General features: G+C 38.6%; 1 protein-coding gene across 1 annotated transcript in view; it reads left to right on the forward strand.

Annotated features, from left to right (window-relative positions):
- betaggt-I (geranylgeranyl transferase type-1 subunit beta) overlaps nucleotides 1-25,038 on the forward strand; it is a 135,233-nt gene extending 110,195 nt beyond the window's left edge. Inside the window, exons 5-7 of the mRNA XM_067137803.2 lie at nucleotides 22,208-22,318; nucleotides 22,402-22,531; nucleotides 24,422-25,038. Of these exons, the coding sequence (XP_066993904.2) occupies nucleotides 22,208-22,318; nucleotides 22,402-22,531; nucleotides 24,422-24,543 (363 nt within the window). The 3' untranslated portion in view covers nucleotides 24,544-25,038. The remainder of the gene's footprint in view (nucleotides 1-22,207; nucleotides 22,319-22,401; nucleotides 22,532-24,421) is intronic.
- Nucleotides 25,039-25,686: the final 648 nt, after the last annotated feature.

Raw genomic sequence — 25,686 nt, forward strand, 5'->3', positions numbered from 1 at the left:
AGCTCACTGGAATTGTTTTCTTTTCGTGCAGCTTTAACAAGGAACCTGTCCAATGTCTGTTGCTTTTACCTCTTTTTTAGGATTTCACGAAAATGTAACATTGCATTGTCATTGAACAGATTCATCACTCGCACTGCTACAGCCTTATTCGGGTGGTGTTTTTCTACAAAATTTTGCACTTCTCGAATCTCAGTTGAAGTGAGAGATTCCATTGACTTTTCCTCCTCATCTTCCCTGGACGAGATCTCCTCCATACCTCCTCTTGTTGTTCGCTATGCAGGTCCATCAGTTCTTTGGTTTCTGGCTATGTTCTTACACCAGATCTTGAATGTCCACATCATTCACCTTCAGCCCCATGGTCTTCCCCAAGGACACAATTTCATCGACAATTGGTGGCTCATTGTCACCAACAATCCCCTCAGAGTCATGTCCAAGAACACAGCCAGGCCACAGCTTCTCCCAAGCGGAAGTGAGAGTTCTCTTGGTGACCCCATCCCAGGCTTTATCGATGATCTTCAGGCAGTTCACAATGTGGAAATGATTTCTCCAAAACTCTCAGAGGGTAAGGTTTGTTCCTTCGGTCACTTCGAAGCGTCGCTGAAATAGTGCTTTGATGCAGGCCTATAGCTTCTTGAAGTTCGAAATGACTTGCTGATCCATAGGCTGGAGAAGTGGAGTAGTGTTGGGAGGAAGGAATTAAACCTTAATGAACTTGAATTCCTCCAGTATCCTCAAGGCCTGGAGGATGAGATGGAGCATTGTCCATAACCGGCGAGTGGCAAATTATTTTCTGAATGGTATTTCTTCACTACAAGACCAGAGACTTCGTTCATCCATTCAATGAAGAAAATACGAGTGACCCAAGCCTTAGTGTTGGACCTCCACATAAGATTTAACTGGCTCTTCTGCACCTTGCATTTCTTGAAGGCTTGTGGATTCTCAGAATGACACACAAGCAGGGCCTTTACTTTTAAATGCCCGCTCACATTAGCACACAGTAACAGTGTTAAAGGGTCTTTCATGGGCTTGTGACTGGGCATTGAATTCTCTTCTGTTGTAATGCAGGTCCTTCGGCATCTTTTTCCAAAAAAGTCCCGTTTCATCGCTGTTAAAAACTTGCTGTGGCAGGTAACGCTCATTGTTACCGAGTGTTGTTGTTCTACGTGCTCGTACTGACAATGTGATTGTTGATGAAGATGTTGATTCCCATAGGGAACCTGGAATATTTGTTCAACTGGTGGCTGCAAGTAGCCTACGTAGTGGCCTCCATGGTGTACACTAGCCATGCGTCCTGGTAGGTGTGCTATTTACCAGCTGATGAACCCAACTTGGCAAACTTCGGTGAAATGCTGGGAAGCAGGAATGAGTTAGCTGGAAAATTTATAATGTCCAATAACGGACCAACTATATTGGTATTATTAATGTGATTGTTGCCGGGGCTAAAACTTCGCCCACCACTAGCCAGCAATTTGAGGAAAAGTTATTGAAAGGGATAGCCCGTAAACACAATCCTATGACATTACACATTCATCATTATTTTTATCCCGGACAAAAACTTTGTTTACATTCTCTCACGGGTTAAACCATGAGTTTTCCACCATCAGCCCATTCTTTTTGCAAAACTCCAGCAATTTCTTTCATTCATCATTCCTCTTTCCCCAACTTTCTTGTTCCAGCACGTTCTCATAACCTCTCCTGTCCATGCCTACGTGAGCATTTAAATCTCCCATTACTGTAATGTGGTGGCCATTTAGCTGTTTCTGCAATTGATCCTCAAAATCTTCCTTCTCTTGCAGAGTACAGCCTACCTGAGGGATATATACCTGAAGTACTTCCAAGCTCTTTCCTTTAATAAATATTTTTATTTTCATAATTCAGTTACTTATCCCTATAACTTTCACTTTCAGTCCCTTTCTCACTACTACTCCCACTCCACTATCCCTTCCTTCTTCCTTTCCACTCCCGTACAGCCAGAAACCATTCTTCAGTTCTTTATTTCTTTCTCCTCTCCGTCTTGTCTCTACCAAACCTAGTATATCTATTTTCCTTTCCTTCATCACATGCACGATTTCCTCCACTTTGTTTGTTAATGTCGTAATGTTCAGTATTCTAAATCGTAGTATGTTGGCTAGTCTTCTGATATATCCGTCCGGCTTAAGGTTCCGTTTCCTTAAAAGCAACTTTTAATTCATCACCGCCTTGCTGGGCCTGTCATGCCTTCACCATGTTATGATACGGTAAGGGAATATAGAGTGTATATACTATGACTTACAATATATCAAACTTGGAAGATGATTGGATAAGTTGAGATAGAAAAATTAATTAAGCGTAGCTGATAGCTGACGCGTTTCAATCCTGCGACCAGGATCGTCTTCAGAACGGTAACAAAACATAAATGGCAACTGTCACTCCATAGTAACCAGACTCAAGATAGAGAGACCCTGTTAGAAATATACAGTAGTTCATTCCAGGGCCTCCAGAGTCACAGAAAAAGATGTTGACGAGTTAACTATGGAGGGTAGCCATGATCTACTCAGTATATAGCCGTCATCTTTTTTTAAATTATTCGGGCGTTTAGCAATTTCTGTTGCCTCACGAATGATTCTAGGAATAAAATGTAGGCTCTTAAACAACTGAAAATGAACAAGGACTTAGTGGTGTTGAAGGCTGATAAAGTCAATGCTACTGTGGTTATGAACACTGTCGACTACAATAACAAGATTGAGGAACTTCTCAGTGACCCTACATACATGGTGCTAAAAAATGATCCTGCCGACACCATTGATAGGAAAACAGCATCTCTCGAAAGCTAGTTTAATTCCGAATGATGTTTCTTGTGGTTTGCGACTGCAGGCTTCTACAGTTCCCTGACTTTATAGTCTTCCTAAGATCCATAAAGTTTAATGCATGGATACACCTACAGATGGTGTAGAACTTCGATTTGACATATGCTGAGTAGCTATAAGGTCTCAAGGTATGCTGTATGTAGGTTCCCCTACATACAACCTGGCCAAATACCTTGGAGAACTTCTCAAGCCATACATAGGTAATGGGGCATCCAACAGGAATTCATCGCAGTTTATTGGCATTTTATACAACCTGCATGTTTCTCCTGGTGATATTGTAGTCAGTTTTGATATTGTGCCTCTGTTCACTAGGGTTCCAATCATGGACACCTTGTCTCTGTTGGATAAAATCTTTCCTGGTGACATTGTTAATCTGTTTCACCTTGTCCTCACCACCACATATTTCAGTTTTCGTGGTACAATATATGAACAAATGGATTGTGTTGTCATGGGATCGCCATTGGCACCAGTCATCGCTAATTTCTATATGCAAGATGTTGAAGAGCGTTGTCTTCAATCTTGCATGCTCAAGCCTTCCATCTGGTTGAGGTATGTCGATGACACATTTGTTACCGGGCCCCATGGTGAACACGAAGTATCCATATTTTTGGGTCACTTTAATAGCATACATACAAACATTAAATTTACCATGGAGACTGAAAGTGGAGGATGTTTGCCGTTCTTGGATGTTTTGGTTTCTAAGAAACCAGATGGAACTTTAGATCATTCGGTTTACCGTAAACCAATCCAACTAATAGATATCTTCATGGGTCCTCTCATCACTATCCTTGCCAAAAGCGCGCTGTGCTTAACACCCTAATCAGCCGAGCAAGGGAGGTTTGTGAGGAGGATAAATTAAACAGTGAAATTGAGTTCCTAACCAGAACATTTCTGAGCAATGGCTACTCAAGGAAACAGATTGATAAAGTGTTACATCCTAAGCCAAAAGACAGATTGTCACGTGATTCTTGTCCTTTGAGTCTGGCCTTCTTGCCATACGTACAATCTATCATAGATAGGATTGGCAATATTTTCAGAAAGCACAATATCAAGACCATTTTTAAGCCTGATATTATCATAGGCAATTGTTTGCGATCTGTTAAAGATCCTATTGGTTTAAACTGCACTGGAATATATATGATTCCTTGCTCCTGTGGATCGGTTTATGTTGGCCAAACATGTAGGAAGGTCGCAACAACGGTTAAAGAACACTGCAGGCACTTACGTCTTTGCCAGCTAGAAAAGTCTGCTGTGGCAGAACATGCCATACATAATGACCATCAAATAATTTTTGATGCAACTTCTGTCGTTTATAAAGAGAAACATTTTATTCCTAGAATCATTCGTGAAGTGATAGAAATTGCTAAACGCCCGAATAATTTTAACAAAGGTGACGGCTATATACTGAGTAGATCATGGCTACCCTCCATAGTTAACTAGTCAGCATCTTTTTCCGTGACTCTGGAGGCCTTGGAATGAGCTATATTTCTAACAGAGTCTCTCTATTGAGTCTGGTTACAATGGAGTGACAGTTGCCATTTATGTTTTGTTACCACTCTGATGACGATCCTGGTCGCAGGATCGAAACGCGTCAGCTGATAATTAATATTACACGACCTAATATCCCCAAATAATTATTATAATGTCATTTAGTGGTCGTGAAAGTCTACGTATTAAGATAACTGATAGGCTGACAAAGATTCAGTGGGTAACCGGTGAAAGACAAGAGACCCTCTGATGGATAAATTAAATAAACCAGAACTAATGATTTGGTCACGCTGTTCTAAGAGAGCAAGGCACCAAGATGAACAGTGGTAAGATCACCACGGATGACGACAAAATCCGTATGACCATCAGTACTGATGGTATCCCACATCATCACAGAACCTTGTCCGAATCGGTCGCCTTCCTGGACAACATTTGGCATGTACTGCTCACCACGGTGTCTCCATACACATTGATGTCCATCACGCTGTGTCAGGGAAAAAAATTACAGGAACATGTTTTTGAATGTATGCTATGCTCCACAAAACAATACCCCACACCCAGGTATATTACCAACTAAACCTTTATTCTTTACCCTTGAAGTATACAAAAGAACATCGATAGATATACTGTACGTTCATTTTCAGAAAACAAATGGAAATGTCCAAATAGGGGCAAAAGCAATGTGATAACAGTCCTCCAGGGTGGATTTTTATCACAGTTGGAGAGCTTCAGTATGGTTTTTGTCCTCCATGAGCCTTTATTACAGCTTGGCACCTACGTGGTCTTGGAGAGTTTGTGGTGTAACAGGACACCCACGAACACTTCTGTCAAGCCTATCCCGCACATATTCGATGGGAATAAGGTCAGGACTCACTGCTGGCCATTCCTTCTCTTGAACGTCCAGTTCTCGCAAGACTGCTCTGGTGATGCGTGCTACATGAACCCTGGCATTGTCGTGCATGAGTACGAATTCAGGGCCAACAATGTATGCAGCAACCAACACATGCTGTAGCGGTATCTGCTCGATTTACCCCGCAGCGGTAAGATCACCACGGATGACGACAAGATCCGTACGACCATCAATACTGATGCCATCCCACATCATCACAGAACCTTGTCCGAATAGATCGCCTTCCTGGACAACATTTGGCATGTACTGCTCACCACGGTGTCTCCATACACATTGATGTCCATCACGCTGTGTCAGGGGAAATCTGGACTAGTCTGTGAACAACACAGGTCTCCATTGGCGAAGTTGCCAGTTGACGTGGGTATGGATAAACGGAAGGTGAGCTGTGTGATGTTGCTGCATTAAGCAGGGCACTTGAACAGGACGTCTGGGTCGTAAAGACACTTCTCTTAACCCGGAAACGCCGGAGTTTTCAATTTTTGTTTTTTAAATTTTTGTTTAATATTCCCAGCATTCACATATCAGAGAACATTTAAAAGTCATTTTTCTAAAAATTGAATCGTTGGTTTTTAAATGAGGGCCTGGTACCGTGCGGTACCGCGCGGCGCTTGACATAGCTTTTGGTTGGAACATAAAAATTGTTACCTCTTTAGAATACCATGAAACTGAATGCTGAATATTGTTACAGAATATCACTTACAAATTACTGAGCAATAAACAAAAGAAGAAACGGTGTTTATAGGTTTATTTGTGATATCCCTTTGGGAATTCCGAAATATAACATTAGCTCAGACGTGACATATCTTTAGGAAATATGAGTAATATTACTTCAGATTTTCTTATTTAGTCACCTATTTCCACTCTTCACTAGTTTAGAATGGCAAAATGCTGTTTACACAAACGCCCACACTACACGTGACGCATTCTGTGCGGCCGCGGAATTCGCATTCATTCGCCGCACAGCTCCGGCTTTGGTTTGTCAGAGCGATATAGTGATGTACGCCATTGAATCTCAAGGTGTCAGATACACTAAGAAGTTTAAACAACTGCATTTATTTACCTTAAAATACCACGCAAATATATATGTCGTAATAAATATTTTGCACGTACCCTTTTCTGATTGTGGTACTTACACATAGCCACTTAGAAGGAAAATGCCGATGAAATTTTCACTTCTTCGGGGTTATTTTTCGTTTGTAAAAAGCATATACCGGTAGTTGTTGACTTCAGAGCACAAGAAATTCATAATTTCATCGTAAAGAAAAACCTCATATTTCGGTCGGCATCATATATCGAAAAGTGGAAAATTTCGCACTAGGGAATTGGAGTGAAATTGGGCCATACGCCATCCAGGTACCTGGTGGATGAGGTGATGATTTCGCTCTCTTCCCGGGCCATGAATCATTATCGGACATGGATTATCTACTCCTGTGCGGAATTTGTTGCTTTAGCACTATTTCTGCTGGTGCCCGTGATTGAGCTCCCGTAAGGTTATCTGCGAGACCCCCTTCATCTTCCTCGGATAATACCTAAGATTCCAGTGGTTCAGTATGTCATGCCGTTTAATTTTTAAAAGTAAAATCTACAATTAGAGTTTTATGACACACATAAATCATTATTTGCAACTACAGTATGAATTGTTACCCTTAGAAGTAAGGAGGAGGAAGTAAACAGAGAGGCATGGTAAGCGCCGTGCAGTACCATACGGTACCAACGGAATAATTTGTGTCATAACAGCTAACACAGGAATGCTGACCAATTGCTTGTTATTTCAATTCATGGACTTATATTTCAAGACAATAAACCACATGATACAAAATCGTATTGTCAATATTTATAAACAAAGTAAAGCAACTTACTTTAGACGGGTAGTCATTTTTATTCCTCTCGACACGATCTCAAATTACAAACAGTTGTTGCCACAAACAAATACTCAAATAAAACCTTTTGTTGATTTTAGGCATTGTAGAGAGTATCTCCTTGACAATGTAAAGCGAAGTTGCCAGATTTATGGCGCGAGTAAGGATCAGTATGAGAAAATCAGAAGTAAGGCGCACTGGTACTATACGGTACCGCACGGCGTTGCCGGGTTAACCTGTTCCTTACTGTCTGGTCAGACACCGTGACTCCAGTGATCCTCCTGAGGTCTTGTTGCAGTTCTCTGGCAATTGCTGAACGACGCCACAGCGCACAGATGGTCAGATATCAGTCATTCTGTGGGGTTGTTATGCATCCGCGACCTTGTCCAACCCTCCTTGTGAACTGGCCTGTCTCATTGTAGTGATTCCAAAAGCGTTGAATAACTGACGAAGGGACATTAAGATCCACAGCAACACGATGAGAAGTCCATCCTTGCTGGATCAAAGTGACAGCCCTTGCAAAAAGAACCTCATTAAGATGTCTCAATCATCGCCATAAGACCTATCTGTGTCGGTGTGACGTAAAGTAAAGCAACTAGCAAAAAAAAAAAAAAAAAAAAAAAAAAAAGATGTCTCGTGGGATGTGCTAGTTTACGTGCAACGTGCTCAAATGACCGCAGTAGTCTTTGTACCTCACAACGACACATGGACACACCGCTATTCACTTTGTTTTGTGGGGTCACCTGACAGTTTAATGCATGGATACGCCTACAGATGGTGTATAACTTCGATTTGACATATGCTGAGTAGCTGTAAGATCTCAAGATATGCTGTATGACAATTGGAACCCCATCTACCAAATTAACGTTCACATACCAGATGTTCCTCTCCTGCGAACCATGTGACCTTGCCGCGGTGGGGACCCCATTTGGATCTCCGGGTGGGGACTACAGAGAGGGGGTGATCATCAGGAAGATGGATACTGACATTCTGCAAGTCGGAGCATGGAATGTTAGAAGTTTGAATAGTTGTGGTAGATTAGAGAATCTGAAAAGTGGGATGGATACACTAAAGTTAGATTTAGTTGGTATAAGTGAAGTACGTTGGCAGGAAGAACAGGATTTCTGATCAGGCGACTACCGAATTATCAACACAAAATCAAACAGAGGAAATGCAGGAGTTGGTTTAATAATGAATAAGAAAATAGGGCAGCGGGTAAGCTACTATGACCAGCATAGTGAAAGAATTATTGTCGTCAGGATAGACACCAAACCAATGCCCACCACAATAGTGCAGGTCTATATGACTACTAGCGCAGCGGATGATGAGGAAATCGAAAGAACATATGAAGAGATAGAAAATTTAATACAATATGTAAAAGGTGACGAGAATCTAATTGTGATGGGAGACTGGAATGCAGTGGTAGGCCAAGGAAGAGATGGTAATACAGTAGGAGAATTCGGATTGGGACAAAGGAACGAAAGAGGAAGTCGGTTGGTTGAATTCTTCACTGATCATAATTTAGTCCTTGCCAGTACTTGCTTCAAACACCACAAACGACGGCTTTATACATGGACGAGACCTGGAGACACTGGAAGGTATCAAATAGACTTCATCATGATTAGGCAGAGGTTCAGAAACCAGGTGTTGTATTGCAAAACTTTCCCAGGAGCTGACGTGGACTCTGACCACAACTTGTTGGTCATGAAATGCTATCTGAAGCTGAAGAAATTGAAGAAAGGAAAGAATGCAAAAAGATGGGATCTAGATAAGTTGAAAGAAAAGAGTGTGACGGATTGTTTCGAGGAACATGTTGCAAAAGGACTAAATGAAAAGGCTGAGGGAAACACAATAGAGGAAGAGTGGATAGTCATGAAAAATGAAGTCAGCAGGGCTGCCGAAGAAATGTTAGGAAGGAAGAAAAGATCAACTAAGAATCAGTGGATAACTCAGGAGATACTAGACCTGATTGATGAACGACGAAAATACAAGAATTCTAGAAATGAAGAGGGCAGAAAAGAATACAGGCAATTAAAGAATGAAGTGAACAGAAAGTGCAAGGTAGCTAAGGAAGACTGGCTGAAGGAGAAGTGCAAGGATGTCGAAGGTTGTATGGTCCTAGGAAAGGTAGATGCTGCATACAGGAAAATCAAGGAAACCTTTGGAGAAAGGAAATCTAGGTGTATGAATATTAAGAGCTCAGATGGAAAGCCACTTTTAGGGAAAGAAGACAAAGCAGAAAGATGGCAGGAACATATCCAACAGTTGTATCAAGGTGAAAATGTAGATAATTTGGTTCTGGAACAAGAAGAGGCCGTTGATTCTGATGAAATGGGAGACCCAATTTTGAGATCAGAGTTTGACAAAGCTGTGAGCGACCTAAATAGGAACAAGGCACCTGGAATTGATGACATTCCCTCTGATTTACTGACTGCCTTAGGAGAAACCAGCATGGCAAGGTTATTCCATTTAGTGTGTAAGATGTATGAGACAGGAGAATTTCAGCAAAATGTTGTTATACCTATTCCCAAGAAAGCTGGTGCTGACAGGTGTGAAAACTATCACACCATTAGTTTAGTATCTCATGCCTGCAAAATTTTAACACGTATTGTTTACAGAAGAATGGAAAAACAAGTTGAAGCTGAGTTGGGAGAAGATCATTTGGCTTCAGAAGAAATGTACGAACACGTGAAGCAATCCTGACTTTACATCTGATCTTAGAGGATCGAATCAAAAAGAACAAGCCCACTTACATGGCATTCGTAGATCTAGAAAAGGCATTTGATAATTTTGATTGGACCAAGCTATTTAAGATTCTGAAGGTGATTGGGATCAGATACTGAGAACGAAGAATTATCTACAATCTGTATAAAAATCAGTCTGCAGTGATAAGAATCGAGGGCTTTGAAAAAGAAGCAGCAATCCAGAAAGGAATGAGGCAAGGCTGCAGTTTGTCCCCCCCTCTTCAATGTTTACATAGGACAGGCAGTAAAGGAAATCAAAGAGGAATTTGGAAAGGGAATCACAATCCAAGGAGAGGAAATCAAAACCTTGAGATTTGCTGATGATATTGTTATTTTATCTGAGACTGCAGAAGATCTCGAGAAGCTGCTGAATGGTATGGACGAAGTCTTGGGTAAGGAGTACAAGATGAAAATAAGTAAGTCCAAAACAAAAGTAATGGAGTGCAGTCAAACGAAGGCAGATGATGCAGGAAATATTAAATTAGGAAATGAAGTCTTAAAGGAAGTAGATGAATATTGTTACTTGGGTAGTAAAATAACTAACGATGTCAGAAGTAGGGAGGACATAAAATGCAGATTAGCACAAGCAAGGAAGAGCTTTCTTAAGAAAAGAAATTTGCTCACTTCAAACATTGATATAGGAATTAGAAAGATGTTTTTGAAAACTTTTGTATGGAGCATGGCAATGTATGGAAGTGAAACATGGACAATAACTAGCTCAGAAAGAAAGAGAATAGAAGCTTTTGAAATGTGGTGTTACAGAAGAATGCTGAAGGTGAGATGGATAGATCAAATCACAAATGAAGAGATACTGAATCGAATTGGCGAGAGGAGATCGATTTGGCTAAATTTGACGAGAAGAAGAGAGAGAATGATAGGACACATCTTAAGACACCCAGGACTTGTTCAGTTGATTTTTGAAGGAGGTGTAGGTGGTAAGAAAGGTAGGGGTAGACCAAGGTATGAATATGACAAACAGGTTAGAGCAGTTGTAGGATGCAGTACTTATGTAGAAATGAAAATGTTAGCCCGGTATAGGTTGGTATGGAGAGCTGCATCAAACCAGTCTATGGACTGATAACTCAAAAAACAACACCAGACATTACAAAACATGTTCCCCTAATTTTTTTGAAGTGTGTATAAAAATAGGCCTGTATATTTTAGTGTATCTAGGGAAGAAACCTTGAACTAGCACAAGGGGCATGTGACACTTTCAAAATGATGAGCACTTGTCTTTGTCTTAGGGCAAACAGAATAACAACATAATAACATGCCACAAGATGTAGACTACCATCATGGAGAGGATTTGCATGTTAAATCACATAATATTTTTAAAACCCTTTAAGAAGTCTGGGAGTAGCACAACAAAAGTAAGAAAGTTCTACCACTTCACTGCAGTTCACTGTCAGTTCACAAAGCTGTTAGTGTTTTAACACATGCAAAATAAGGTCAGGTTAGGTGATATACACAGTACATGCTGAGTACTTTTTAACTTATTTTAGAAAATTATATCTCTGGAATGTAAAAGATTTATATAAATTGGGATGTTATATGCACAGATTTGGGAAGTTTAACACAATTTTACTATTTAACACTAGAACCGCCGGAGCGGTCAAAATGACCGCTACATATGTTCCAAACTCAATTTTGACTACATTTTTTATTGTATGATATTGAGCTGCAGTGACTTCTCCTGATTAGTGCCCAGGAAAATCCATAATAAGTATAATTACTTTTGCATCAATAGATGGAGCGTTAGTAACGGCTATAACTACTACCGCCGGAGCAGTCATTTTGACCGCTGTATTAATTATCATAATAAAATGTTTTGTAACACATACCTCTCGTTGAGATATAATCATCTACTTATAATTATCCTATCAACAATGGTAATGTACAAAACCACAACAGTGGAAGTTGGATATATTACAAATTGTACGAGCATTATTTCCTCTGCGTCTCCGGTAGTGTTATCATTCGTCAGCTTTTGTCAGTTCGTTAGCTTGTCACATTACAGTAACCATGTCTCCTAAACCATCAGTTGCTGAGTCTATTGCATGACATTCCTGCAGATATGTCTGATGTAAAATGTGGTCCAGATATAAAGGACCTAAAAAGAGAAAATGCATACGAAGCTTACGACCAGTCAAGTGATAACTCGGAAAGCAGTGATTCATATCACACTGAAAATCGTATTGTTCAGGCTGAAGGTAAATTGATATTAGTACGAAGGGCATACTATATTGTTTTACACCTTTTTTGTTTTCTACGCAAATGAAGTACATTACACATCAGTACTTACGTCTACCTTCTCAACATAATCTCCTTGTAACTGTATGCACTTTTGCCATCGATGTGTCAGTCTCTCCAGACCTTCCTGAAACCATTCTTTCGGAGTGCTGTGTACCCATACCTTGACAACTGTGTCCAGTTCTGCAAAATCCGTAAACCGGTGACCACGCATAGGTTTCTTCATGTTCCCGAACATTACTTCTTTGGCGGTGGACTTCCCCTGAGCTTCCATTGCATCGATTGTTGTTTCGTTTGTGACCCATGGTAATGGAGCCATGTCTCATCACCAGTCACAAGGCTAGCTATGAAGTCAAATGGATCTTGATCATGGCGTTGAAAAAATTCTCTGCACACATCCACACGCCACGGCTTTTCGTCTGCAGACAAGATTCTAGGCACCCACATGGATGACTCCTTCGCCTAATTCCCGTGGCTGCTTCCATTTCCGTAAATGTGATGCATTCGTTCCCTTCGATGGCCTGTTCGACCCGGGCAATGTTGGCTGGTGCTGACACTGTTACATTCCTTCCAGAACTGGTTCCCTTGTCCATCGATGTGTGCCCTGTTTTCCAACTGTCCACCTAGTTTGTAAACTCTTTTCCACAATGGTGCATGTTCTCTACAGACTGCCACCAAGCGCTGATGAATTTCTGCAGTGGTCACACCTTCTTTCCATAGGAACGAAGTCGTACAGCGCTGTCCCTGACGGTTGCTTTCTATGCTGTCTGCTCCTACGCTGACAGTATTGTTATGAAATGGCTATGACGAGTGCATTCGTTGGCCTCTGTTCGTGTGCTGCTACCAAACTGTGGAACAAGGCACTAGTTGCACGTCACCACCTTCAAAAGTGAAATGTGAACCATACCCAGACGTACAAAAAATAAAGTGTAAAACAATACAGTGCGCCCCTTGTATTATTGTAACTATCAGTATAACAAGTTTGGTGTAAATCCTTGATTTATACTGTATTCAAATTATAACGATGCCTGACATAGGCTGAGTACTGACAAGTTTTCAATTATTCTATTACAGCCTTAGCATGGTATAATACGGGACGCAACAACCAACGTAAAAGCCTCCCATGGCAACATAATGCTCCATTAGGTACTGATGGCATCAGGGAGTAGATTGCAGCAGACTGGGAAGATGACACTTGGTTGGATTGCTCGCCATAACCCCATGAAAGAAAATCCAGGACTTAACTCCATATTCAAAGTGGCATGTTTCTGACGACAGTGTAACGAGTCGGTGGCGTCTTTTTATTGATAATTCAATATTGAAACTCATAAAGAAATGTACAGAAACAGTGGTAAAATGATAATAATGAGTAACCATGCGTATCGAGAATGAAAATATAATAATTTCAATAGCGGTCAAAATGACCGCATCGGCGGTTCCAGGTATACAATATATTCCGGCGGTTCTAGTGTTAATTAACATATTTATCATAGCCGAAAATCTATAAAGCAATATGGCAGCACAACAGTTAAACAAAATATATTTCCCCATCTTTCTTGCAGTACGCAGACATCCTCTTGAATTTCACCTTGATCGTTGTGATAGTATGTTAAAATATAAATGTTTCATATTTACATTATCTGAAGATGCTGTGCACAGTTGCAGCATGATCAGGTAGGCTTTCTGTGGGTACTAGATCGTTGTAATCCCATTTCCATGACTGGCATATCCTCTTTTTCTTCTAACTTTAAGTTGTGTCATTTAGCAGCTGCCGCTATCACTGTTAAAAGTTGTTTATCATTTAGTGCGAAATCCCACAGCCAGGATAAGAAACCTTCTCTTAGGAACACCAAAGCACCATTCAATACTATTTCTTAAGTGTATATGTGCTGAATTGAATCATTCTTGCACATTATTTTCAGGGTATAGTATTGGTGTAAGGGTGAATTTCTTCTGCTGGTATGCACTGTCAGCAAGCAAAAATTCTCAAACAAATCTGTGATTCAGTGCAAATGCACTGAAGATTGTGCTGTCATGGGTTGAACCTGGCCAGCATGCAACAATATCCATGATACACAGATTTTATAACAGACTGCTTGAACATTATAGGAAAAGTAGGATTTTCTATTTCTGTACCGTTCTGCATTTTCACAACCCGGAGAGTGAATCTTCACGTGTGTCCCATCAATGCATCCTATTACAGAGCAAAACTCAGAAATAGCATGGAAGGTTCTTTTCATTTCTGCAATTTCTATTGGGTTTCTTGGCATGTAAATAAATTCATTGCATAAAGCAACAGTTTGAGGGAGCACTTACTGCAATATGTGACTTGTCGTTGATTTACATAGGTTAATGTCATGGACAGTATGGAACACTCATCAATTTTATAATAATAGACCGAGAATGGGGAAGATACGTCATGAATACGAAGATAATCCCCAGTGAAAGTATGGAAGGTGATCATAGATTATTAATTGTGGAATTAAAAGACATAAAAATACCCTAAAATTGTACTGAAGAAGAAACCAAAGATCAGTATTAGGAAATTGGAGGAGGTGGAGGATAAAAGAATGGCATTCCAAGATTGTGTAAAAAGGAAGTTGCCTAACACAGAAATACGAAGTGGAGAAAAAGAGTGAGACAATTTAAGACAGACATTTGTGGAAGCAGCAATTGAGATATGCGGGAAAACAAAAGCTGTGGTTAAGGGAAAAAAGACATGGTGGTGGACAGGCAAAATACAAAAAGAAATAAAAGAAAGGAACAAGGTGAAGAAAGAAATGGATAAGGAAAAGCAAAAAACATATCAGAGGGATGAGAATAAGATAGAAAGGTTACATGTTGAATACAAATGATTGAAACTACAAGAAAAAAGGAGTATCAAGCAAAAAAAGGAGAAATGTTGGGGAGAGTTTACGAACAAAATTGAGCAAGATAGTTGAGAAATCAGAAATTATTATACAGAGTAATAAAATCAAAAAGAATAAATCAAGAAAAAATCGAGGCATTAGAGAGAGAAGATGGATCCATAGTACATGACGAAAAGGGTCTTCAGAAGGTGATGGCAAAGTATTTGGAAAAACTTTATAATAAGGATGACTGCTCGGAGGAAGAAGGAGATAGGAAAATGGAAATAATAGATGGAGAAAAAGAAGAGAACCCGATAACATGGTTGGAACTTGAAAGGGACAGTGAAAGCAATGACCAAAAGTAAAGCAAGTGGAAAACATGAATTCAGTGCTGATATGATTAAGCAGCAGGAAGCAGTGGACTGCAGTGGCTATACTGAGCCCTCAGTACCATATGGAAGGATGAAAGGATACCTGAGATTGGCAACACGGAAGCATTGTACCATTGTTCAAAAAAGGAAATAGGAAGAAATGTGAAAATTATAGAGGTATAACCCTATTATCACATGGACTAAAATAACGGAGAAAGTCATAGACAAAAGACTGAGGGATATAATAGTAACACAGTTAGAGGAAGAACAATATGGCTTTAGACGGAATAGATCAACAATACATTTGATATTTACAGTGCGAACAATAATGGAAAAACACCTGGAAAGGAACAAGGAAATCATCTTTGTATTTTTGGATTTGGAAAAAGCTTATGATACAGTTAAGAGAAAACATGTATGGGAATTCCTATGGAAAAGGAGTGTATCAAAATCATTAATTAACAAGATAAAAATGTCGTATCATGAGAGTAAAATGTACAAAGAAAGGTCTTAAGCACTGTCGCCATTATTGTTTATTATATTAATGTATGAAATCATAAAACATGTAAAACAGAGTATCAGTAGTGATGAAGTGAATGCTTTGGTATTTGCAGATGATGTGGTGATTTGGAGAAAGGGAGAAAAGGAGAAAAGGAAGTACAAAGGAGACTGGACATTTGGAATGGAAATCTGCTGAAGGAATTTGGAATGATAATTAATATAAAAAAAACTGTAGTCATGCACTGTGGAAAAGAGAAAAAGAGAAGCCAAGTGAACGTGGACAGAGAACAGTTAGAGAATGTAGGACAGTTTTCATATCTGGGTAGCATTATTAATGGAAGAAATGAAATCAACCCTGACTAAGTAAAGGTACAACATTTTATCATCAAGTCAGAGGGCTTTTATAGGATGACAAAGTACCCAAGAGAACAAAATTAACATTATATAAACAGTATTTCATACCAATTGTTACATACAGACTAGAAATGCTGGTAACTAATAAGAAACAAGATAGTAAGATCCAAGCAATAGAAATGAAATTTTTAAGAACATTGGTTAAAAAGAAAAGAAGAGATAAAATCCAAAATATTAAAATCAGAGAAGAGCTAAATATAGAACCGTTAGTACAGAAGATGCAAAATTTAAATCTAAGAATTTCATTTTTTGTCCGTGTTGAACTGACAACGTAAGATAGGAGCGTAAGATAGGACCCTTTTAAGTTTCCTATCTTACGAATATGCAAAAAGCTAGGCTGAGATGGTTCGGACATGTAAAAAGAATGGGAAAGGAACGGGTAGCAAGAAGGGAATTAGAAAGAGAAGTTAAGGAAACGAGACCAGTTGGAAGATCGAGAAGAAGGTGGATGGATCAGATTTGGAAGGACATTAGAGAAACTGGATTGGATGTGGCAGAAGTAATGGAGCAGGAAAAGTGGAAGGACAGAAAAGAGTAGAGGAGGGTTGTTAACCACACCTGGGCGACTGGGGTGGGACATTGATGATGATGATGATGATGATGAATGTCATCACGTAGTAAAATTTGGAAAGCTTCTTTTGCCAGAAATGTTAGGGTAGTCAGGATTTGATTTAATGAACTTAGAGATTGGTTTCAGTGTGTTTCAGGTCTAATATTTTGACCAGTTTGATGTTCTAACCTTATCAGTGTCTGTCTTCTTAATATGTCCCTCATCTGAAATTCGGTTTCATGAAAGTGATGGAGCCCTGACACTTGTGGCATTGGCAGAACACCCTAAACAGCCAAATCTTCTTCGTCTGATGACACAGAATCTGAAGATGACGAGTAAGATGAAGTTGATAATTCCATATTGCTGATATAAACTAGTATTGTAATACCATTACTATAAATGCAGGATATCTATCATAACATTTGAAAAAAAAAAAAGGGAAAGCATGTTACAACTACAATGAATGACTGAAAAGAAATTATAATTAATTCATTATCAGGTACTGATGTTTATGAAACTGATATAAGACCTTGTACAGAACACCAATGAAGTGGCACTGCATATTGGTATTTCTTGGAATCAGTTCTAATATACAGTACTAGCTGCAGTTACCAGTAATTGCGCAGATAACTGTAAAGAAGCTGAAAACTTGTTTCATAAAATTATTTTAATGATATAGATGTTGATTCCCATAGGGAACCTGAAATATTTGTCCCAATTGAGTAAATTTATAATACAGTAAAACCTCTCTATAACGGACACCTTCGGGACCAAAAAAAATGTCCATTATGAAGGGGTGACCGCCCGAGAGAGGTTATGAAATGGATACCATTAAACAGAAGTTGGAACACAATAATCCATGTATAGTATGTGTTAACAATTGTCGCAAATGTACCTTTAATTGTATACTGTACACAGTATTGTACAATATAGTGCACAGTACTCATATGAGAAAGTTGTAGATGGGCTGCTGCAGCTGCAATGTACTGTGTTAGAGACAAAAACACTTCTATGGAAACCTCTATTGAGCACACTGTACACTATTACCATTCATCATGTTAAAATTAAGAAGAACATACGAGTTTTTGAAACTTTAAATCAATGTGTAGATGTAGCAGTCTCTAGCACAGTACAGTAAAACATTAGCACTTGGAAAAATCCTCAATGTTTGTTTGTTTTATCTATTTCGGTTTAGCAATGATATTTTCACTATGTGCAATTAAATCCTGGGTCAAATTTACATCTTTTTCATCGTTTTGTTTATAATAGAATTCTTTCAGTCGCTTAACAAAGCCGAGAGCCTCACTGTACGAGGTTATTGGCAGCACATTAATTTCCATACTTTCTTCAAAGTCGTCACTAGCATCACCTTCACTCTCGCTTTCATCAGAATCTTCATTTTTGTCTTTCTTCCCTTGGATTAACTGAAGAATCGTTTTCGTGTCTCCGCTCTCTCAGTCTGTTGGAATATCTGAATCAATTTCGATATAGGTGTTCACTTGTACACTGTAACCTGCTGCATTAATCAACTCTTTTGTTGTTTTCATGCTGTCAGGAAGGGTATCAGATTCTATTTCGGGATGTCCACCACTAGCAGTTAACCCAGCTTTCAGAAAGCAGTTACAAATTGTTGAGGCTGTAACGTTTTCCATGCATTGGTTGTCCACGAAATTGCTTGGAGAACATTCAATCCCTTTGTTAGTGTTTGAAGGGTTACTTCATTCCCGTTAAGTTCTGATACTATGTGCTTCATCACCAACTGTCTCTACATAATCTTGAAGTTCTGGATCACTCCTTGGTCAAGCGGCTGAGAAACTGATGTTACATTTGGTGGGAAAAAGACGATCTTCACATTTTGCAACGTAATCATATCCGGATGCGATGCTGCATTATCGAGGAATAATAACTCTTTTCTGTCCAATTGTCCTAGCCACTCTGTCATTATTTCTCTGGTCATCCATGCTTTCCTATTCGCTTTCCATTCAGTTCCAAACTTCGTAACGTCCATATTCTTAAAACACCTTGGTTTTGCAGCTTTTCCTATCACAAGGGGCTTCTCCCGTTCTCCACCCATACTTGCACATAACAAGACCGTAAGACGTTCTTTTGCAACTTTTCCTCCAGTACGACAAAGTTTTGTCGAGTAAAACACAGAAAAATAATCCAGTTTCATCGGCATTCAAAATATTTTCCGGAGCATACCCGTCTATGATTGAAGGTACTTTTTCTTGCCAGTTTTCAACAATCTCCATATTAACACTGGATGATTCTCCGCAAGTCACTCTGAAGTTGATACCATGTCACTTTCTGAATCTTTCTAGCCAGCCATTCGAGGCTTTGAAATCTCCAATACCTAATTCTGCTGCGAATTCTAACGCTTTTGCTTGTATCATTGGTCCTGACACAGGGAGATTCTGACTTCTTATTTTAGCGAACCACTCTAGCGTTGCCTTGTCATTGAGAGTTCCACTACCATTTTGAAACAGTTCAATGCGCTGTTCGTTGCCATTTAAATGCCATTCACTAGTTCCTCTTGCTTTTTCACAATTTCAGCTGCCTGTATCTTTCCAATCTTGAACACTTTGGACAGTTTACGCACACCACACTTCTCACGTTTATGATAGTCTGTTATGCCTACCTTTTCTTTTAGAGTTAAAAACTTCCTCGGAGCCATGTTTAGACCAACTTACTATCGTAAAACTGAACACATCAAAAGCCCATGAGTCAATGAAAAGTAACCTGACAGTGAAGGTACAAATTCCAGCACTGTCGAGCATGTCAGATCACACAACTTCCGGAAGTGATAGCGTAGCTTAGTGTTGCCTTCCAAGAATGTGTACAGCCTGAACCAAAAGTTATGATGTCTGCGATTCTTGGAAGTAAGCGAATACATGCTGTACAGGACACACATACAGTATTTTTTTAAAAGGAAAGTGTCCGTTAGGAGAGGTTTAATTGGAGTTTCTCGTGGCTATGGTGTGTCCGCGTCCGTAATAAAGGGTGTCCGTATAAGACGGGTAAATTACTCATACACAACACGATATTTAATTACGGACCTAGAAAATCATCCGCCAATGAGGGGCGTCCGCCGGTGAGAGGTGTCCGTTAAGGCAGGTTTTACTGTACCAATATAACTGGAGAAATGTCCAGTAATGAACCATTTATATTGAAATTATTTTAAACATGTGACCATGTTAAGTCGCTGATAATTATGCATCTACACTTCATAAACTGGCCATAATACAGAATTACATATTTCGTTCTACAAAAACATCCTCAGATTCTATCAATCACCTTTTTTTATGTAGAAAATTGTTTGCATTGTATAAACTTGTCAGTGATTATGAATAGGTGATATTGTGAACAATTGTGAAAAACTAAAAACTGCATATAACATCTGAATAAATTTGAAAATGTTTTTGGAAGTCATTTTAGTGCAGCCCGGCTACTGTACGTCTGCTCCCTTTAACCTCTTTTCTTGGACTGAGCTACAGTATGTTGTTGGTCTTGTCAGTAGCTTGCAGCTTGCTAATATAAACCAGTCTGGTTTCCTATTAGAATCCTTTTTTTTTTTTTTTTTTTTTTTCCTTTTGCATTTGTCGTATGTTCCTATTGTTTTACCGCCTGTATTTATCTGCCTTTCCTCTTATCCTATACTTATCCCACATCAAGACTGAAGATCTGTCAAGATGGTCTCTCAATGAGTGTTGATGCCTCCTGATGAAGCTGGGAAGCAGAAATGAGCTTGTCGGGGGATGAGAAGAGACAGATGTAGAAGAACTGGGATTGATGAGAAGGGAGAGCTCATCATTTTGAAGACGGCAGAGTATGAAGATAGGGAGATTTTCCTTGTCCTTTCGTGTTTGCATGTTTGTCCTCTTCTCCTATTTCTGTTGCTCCCTCTTCCCACACTGATCTGCCATTATTTTCATCCTGTTATAGGTGTTCCTTGATAGGTATAACCGAACCCGTGTTCCACATGTACTTTTGTCAGAGTAACTTTGTGAGTGATTAGGTGAATAGTGTAAGTTTGAAAGATTGTGAAACGTTGTACTGTGCTTTAATAAAATTTGAATAAATTTCAAGTGTGTATGATCATTGAGGTTGTTTTAGTTGACTTTTATTTTTGCATTGTGTGTGTCTATTGCCTCCTTTATATTTAATGATTTGGTTGTGTAACATTTTAAGATGTGTGTGTTGATTTCTGTAAAATGATGGGAGTTGTATACTTGTTCTTTAAAAGTTGAATAAAAATTGCAAGTTGCCATACGTCGCACCGACACAGGTATGTCTTATGGCGACGATGGGACAGGAAAGGGTTAGGAGTGGGAAGGAAGCATCCATGGCCTTAATTAAGGTACAGCCCCAGCATTTGCCTGGTGTGAAAATGGGAAACCTCGGAAAACCATCTTCAGGGCTGCCGACAGTGGGGTTTGAACCCGCTATCTCCCGAATAATGATTGTATTTAATCAAATTCATAATGGAACCAAAAACATACAGGAAGATCAACTATTCAGACATCACAATCAGTAGAAATAACAATAACCTGACTTACAAATTAAACAGCAAACCCACTCAAACTTCACACACAACAAACAACTAATGCAACCATCTGAACACATGAAAAAGGAATACTGTATTGTGTTACTATTACTGTATTTGTGTATTGGTAGTCCTTCACCATACGTTTGTTTTACTTAAAAAGGTGTTAAAGAATGTGTTTATTTATTTACATGTTTAGGTATTAATTTTACAACCAACAATATTTGAGTTTCATTTTTATTTTTTCTACCTTCTAACTGAAGTCCTTTAGTGTTATGAATGATTTTTGTTCATTGATAATCCTATGGGAGAAGAATTTCTCTTCAAATCCCAGGAATGACTTCATTTATAACTCTTTCGCTTTATATAGACAGTAGAATCACTACAATTGCTCAGTGTTTTATTTGGTATTTCTGAGCTGTAATATTCTCAACAGTCTCTAAGAACTTGGGGAAGTTCTTTCTCACAATAAAAGACATTTCACATACTAGCACTGATCGTTGTTGTTGTTCCCTAAATTGAGGTCCAATTTAAGTATTGAATATCTAAGAAGGGGCTTTCTGTTTTATAAATGCAACATGTGTACATTGGATGTAGATTTTTTTTTTTTTTTTTTAGATAAAAATAAGGTCCATAAACAATAGTAGTACCTGTCAGTGTAAAATAAATTTACAAAATCACAGTTGAATTAAATAGTCTCAGCAATGGATTTCCTGTTTAAATACATGATGATGGTGTTACCTTTATTTGTTAGTGAAAGGGTTTATTACTGTTGCTTGTGAGGGATTAGTGATACCATAGTCAACAGCCCAATAATAATATGAATTTGATACTGTCTTTATTCATAGGAAATATCCTCAGAATGAATGTATTTGCTTATAGCTGGCTGGTTTACGCAAATGGGCTCTTTCACGACAAGAGAGCGGGTTTCAGGGTCGACCAAATAAGCCTGTGGATACTTGTTATTCCTTTTGGGTTGGAGCTACATTGCAGGTAGGTTATATGGTTACCTTATGTGCTTCAGTGATTTATGTTGTAAAGGCTTTCCTCAATAATATATTTGTTCCTTTGTACAGCTTCTAGAAGCATTTCATATGGTGGACTTTAAGAGTAATAAGGAATACATCTTATCAACTCAGGACCGAATTTTAGGAGGATTCTCTAAGTGGCCTGATACTACACCAGATCCCATGCATACTTGTTTAGGTAAGAATTATTTTTGCCTATGAATATGTTTTGAAAATGGAAGAAATATCAAACAGTATAAGCAATGAAACGGCAAATTTTGATTTTCATCAGGTCAGTTATTATATTGTCTGGAAAACAAATCTGTCTATATAGCTTGTCATTAGCATTTCTGAAATCACATACTCTTACATGAAAAATCAAACGGTAATATCTGTCCATCCATTTGATTTTCTTTTAAACCATACATCTTCGTTATAGACTGTTATGCCTTTCAGCATTCAGTCTGCAAGCCTCTGTGAATTTGCTAACCCCCACCACAATCATCTATTTGTAGATAGTTCTGTGGCCTCATTTAGTTCTATACCTCTTTAAACTGTTAAAAACTCAGTCTAGCCATAATCATCTTGGTCTCCCTCTACTTCTCTTACCCTGGTACCGAGGGGAATTTTATCCTTCGTCTGTCAATCGACAATAGTTTGTCTCTGGACATCCGGATGTGCTTTGCTGATGTGTAGACCCAAACCCTTGGCACCATGAAAATAATGTCCACAGTGGTTGCATTTCATCTTTGTAACTTGGTCGTTTTGTGTACAGTTCTCTAAACCAGCAGGTATTGGATTTATATTTGAGTTATCATTCATAAGTGTGCCTTTATTAGGATTTGGAGTATTCGGTTCACTCTTGAGTAATGACTTCAAAAGGTCAAGGCTGAGCGGTCATTGTAGGAATGTATTATTCCTCGCATAGGTTAGGTGTTGCAACACAAATAATAATAACATATATAAAAATCTCAAATCCAAATGGTCACTAATTATGTAATTGAATATTTAGAAATGAGGGAGCAGCTAAAAACTATCCTACAGTGGGAGGTAATTTTTATTTTTATAACCTCGATACATAACCTAAGAACCATGGCGACAATTGGTTATAATGTAAACAAACATGTTGGACGACAAATGTATCAAAATTGCCTCAGAACACTCAAGAACTCAACCAAATCACATCTAACATAAATACTCACTTAAAAAAGAACTTAAAAATAACACATTAATCATATCAAATAAAAATTAATCGTAAAACATCCATAAAATTGTAAGCCTCAAACCATACCAGACTTGCCAAGTCACTGCCTTCTACGATGTACAATAGCAACTCAAGTACAGCCCAGTATCTCAGCTTACATATATAATTTTAAAATTTTCTCTTGTGATAAAGTTAAGTGTGTTTATAGGAATAAGTGTGCAAAATTTCAGAACTTTACAAATTCTGAGGAAAAGGTACATAAATTATTTAAAATTAAATTTTCAGGAAATGCAATTTACAATTAAACAATTATTTTGTTTTTCTTCTCATTTTTCCACTTCAGAAGTCTCAAGAACTGTACCTAGTGTCCTCTTTTTCTCCAAGGCTTCTCTTCTGACCTCTTCCTTTCTGCCTTTTATCCTTGGAGTTTGAACTATCTCCCAAATGCAAGCTCACAGCTGTGCACCTCTAACTGCATGGCCAACTCGCTCGGTCTCTTCTATTTCTCTTGCTCCCTCTTCTCACACTTGACCTGCCATTGTGTTCATCTTATTATTTGTGTTCCTTTCTTATCCCCCCTCTCTCTCTCCCTCTCTCTCTGATTTTATGACTGTTTAGTAATTGTGGACCTGTTTTTATACATTAGTTACGTGGTAAAATTAGTATTATGGTCCTTTGTTCCATAATGTCCCATTAGTCATTTGAAAACATTTCTTCTATTACTGTTGATAAATCTGTGTCAAAAGATTGTATCCTGATGTCCATTCATCATAAAACTCTTGCTGTTATTCTTCCCTCATATGTGATTGCTGTTTATCATTTCTTTTGTTGGGTTTGAACATTATTATTTTATTCAGTATTGTAATATTGTTTTTATTGTTTTAGGTTTAGGTGGTCTTAGTCTGATGAAAGAGAAAGATTTATTACCAGTACATCCAGGGCTCAATATAACTTTACGAGCTCATAAACACCTAGAGGAAATACAGAGGTTATGGGATGACAAATGAAAAGTGCTGGAGCAGGGCTTCAGAATTAGAAAAATGCCAGTCAGGTTGCACCATTGTTGATTGTGAAGATTCTGTATCAGTTAAGTTATTTAGATTGTGAACTATTTTGACATGACAATGATGTTAAGTTGGAATAGTAAGAAAGGGTCTTCATAGGGCAGCAGCGGTATGCATGATATGCAAAATGCATATTTGCCCTTGTCATCATGACTGGTGATCTTTTATTTTTGATATAAAATATAACTGGATTTGTTGGGAAGTTTAAAAACACCCCAAACTTTTTGATTTGTATTGGTTAATAATTTTGTAGGTATGTGTTCTTTTTAATTGGCCGCTACAAGAATGAAAATAAGAGAGATGAAATTTACTCAAAAAAAAAAATTATTGTGAACAATCGTGTCATTTTAAATTTGTTCAACCTAATAAGCTGCTGCTTCTTTTACCTTCCTTTCATTCTTTCCTTCTCTGAGTAATGTGTGACTGAAAAGCATATCTGTTTCTCGAATCTTGCTTGAGTACTCTGAACAAGTATTCTGCAATAATTTTTCACGCCATACAGATGTGGTAATATATATGTTCAAAATATTAGTGTAGAGATGTTATTAAGTCAAGAACCTTGGTTAGGTATCAAGTTGTATGGAAAAATACTGACCATTTCCGAGGGTAAGCCCAGTAGAAAATATAGCATAACATTGTTTCATATAAAAGAAGCTCCTTCTGCAACAACATACCCCTTTTTTAGTTATTTGTTCATTTATTTATTTAGCATATGGCTTTTAGTGCCAGGAGTGTCTGAGGACATGTTCGGCTCGCCTGTTGAAGGTCTTTCTATTCAACGTAATGGCCGACCTGTACACTTGGTTTGTGTGATGATGATTTAGGGAGAGGGTGAAACCTGGTCTCAACATATAGCCTACTCCTGTCATATAACATCAAGGGGCCAGCTAAAATTTTTACGTCTCCATACAATGAACAAATCATCATCAACAGTGTTGTATGCCCTCACTCCATATGAACACTCCGGAGAGGTTTTCAATTAAATCCAGGCTTTTAGCATGCAATCTAGTGATTAGATATATACCAACACCTCTCCTATTCTGCCGGCCAATATTCTGATGGTGGAAATTTTCTCCATCGAGACTT

This window comes from Anabrus simplex, chromosome 1 (genome assembly GCF_040414725.1).
Source record: "Anabrus simplex isolate iqAnaSimp1 chromosome 1, ASM4041472v1, whole genome shotgun sequence".
NCBI classification, from domain to species: Eukaryota; Metazoa; Arthropoda; class Insecta; order Orthoptera; family Tettigoniidae; genus Anabrus; species Anabrus simplex.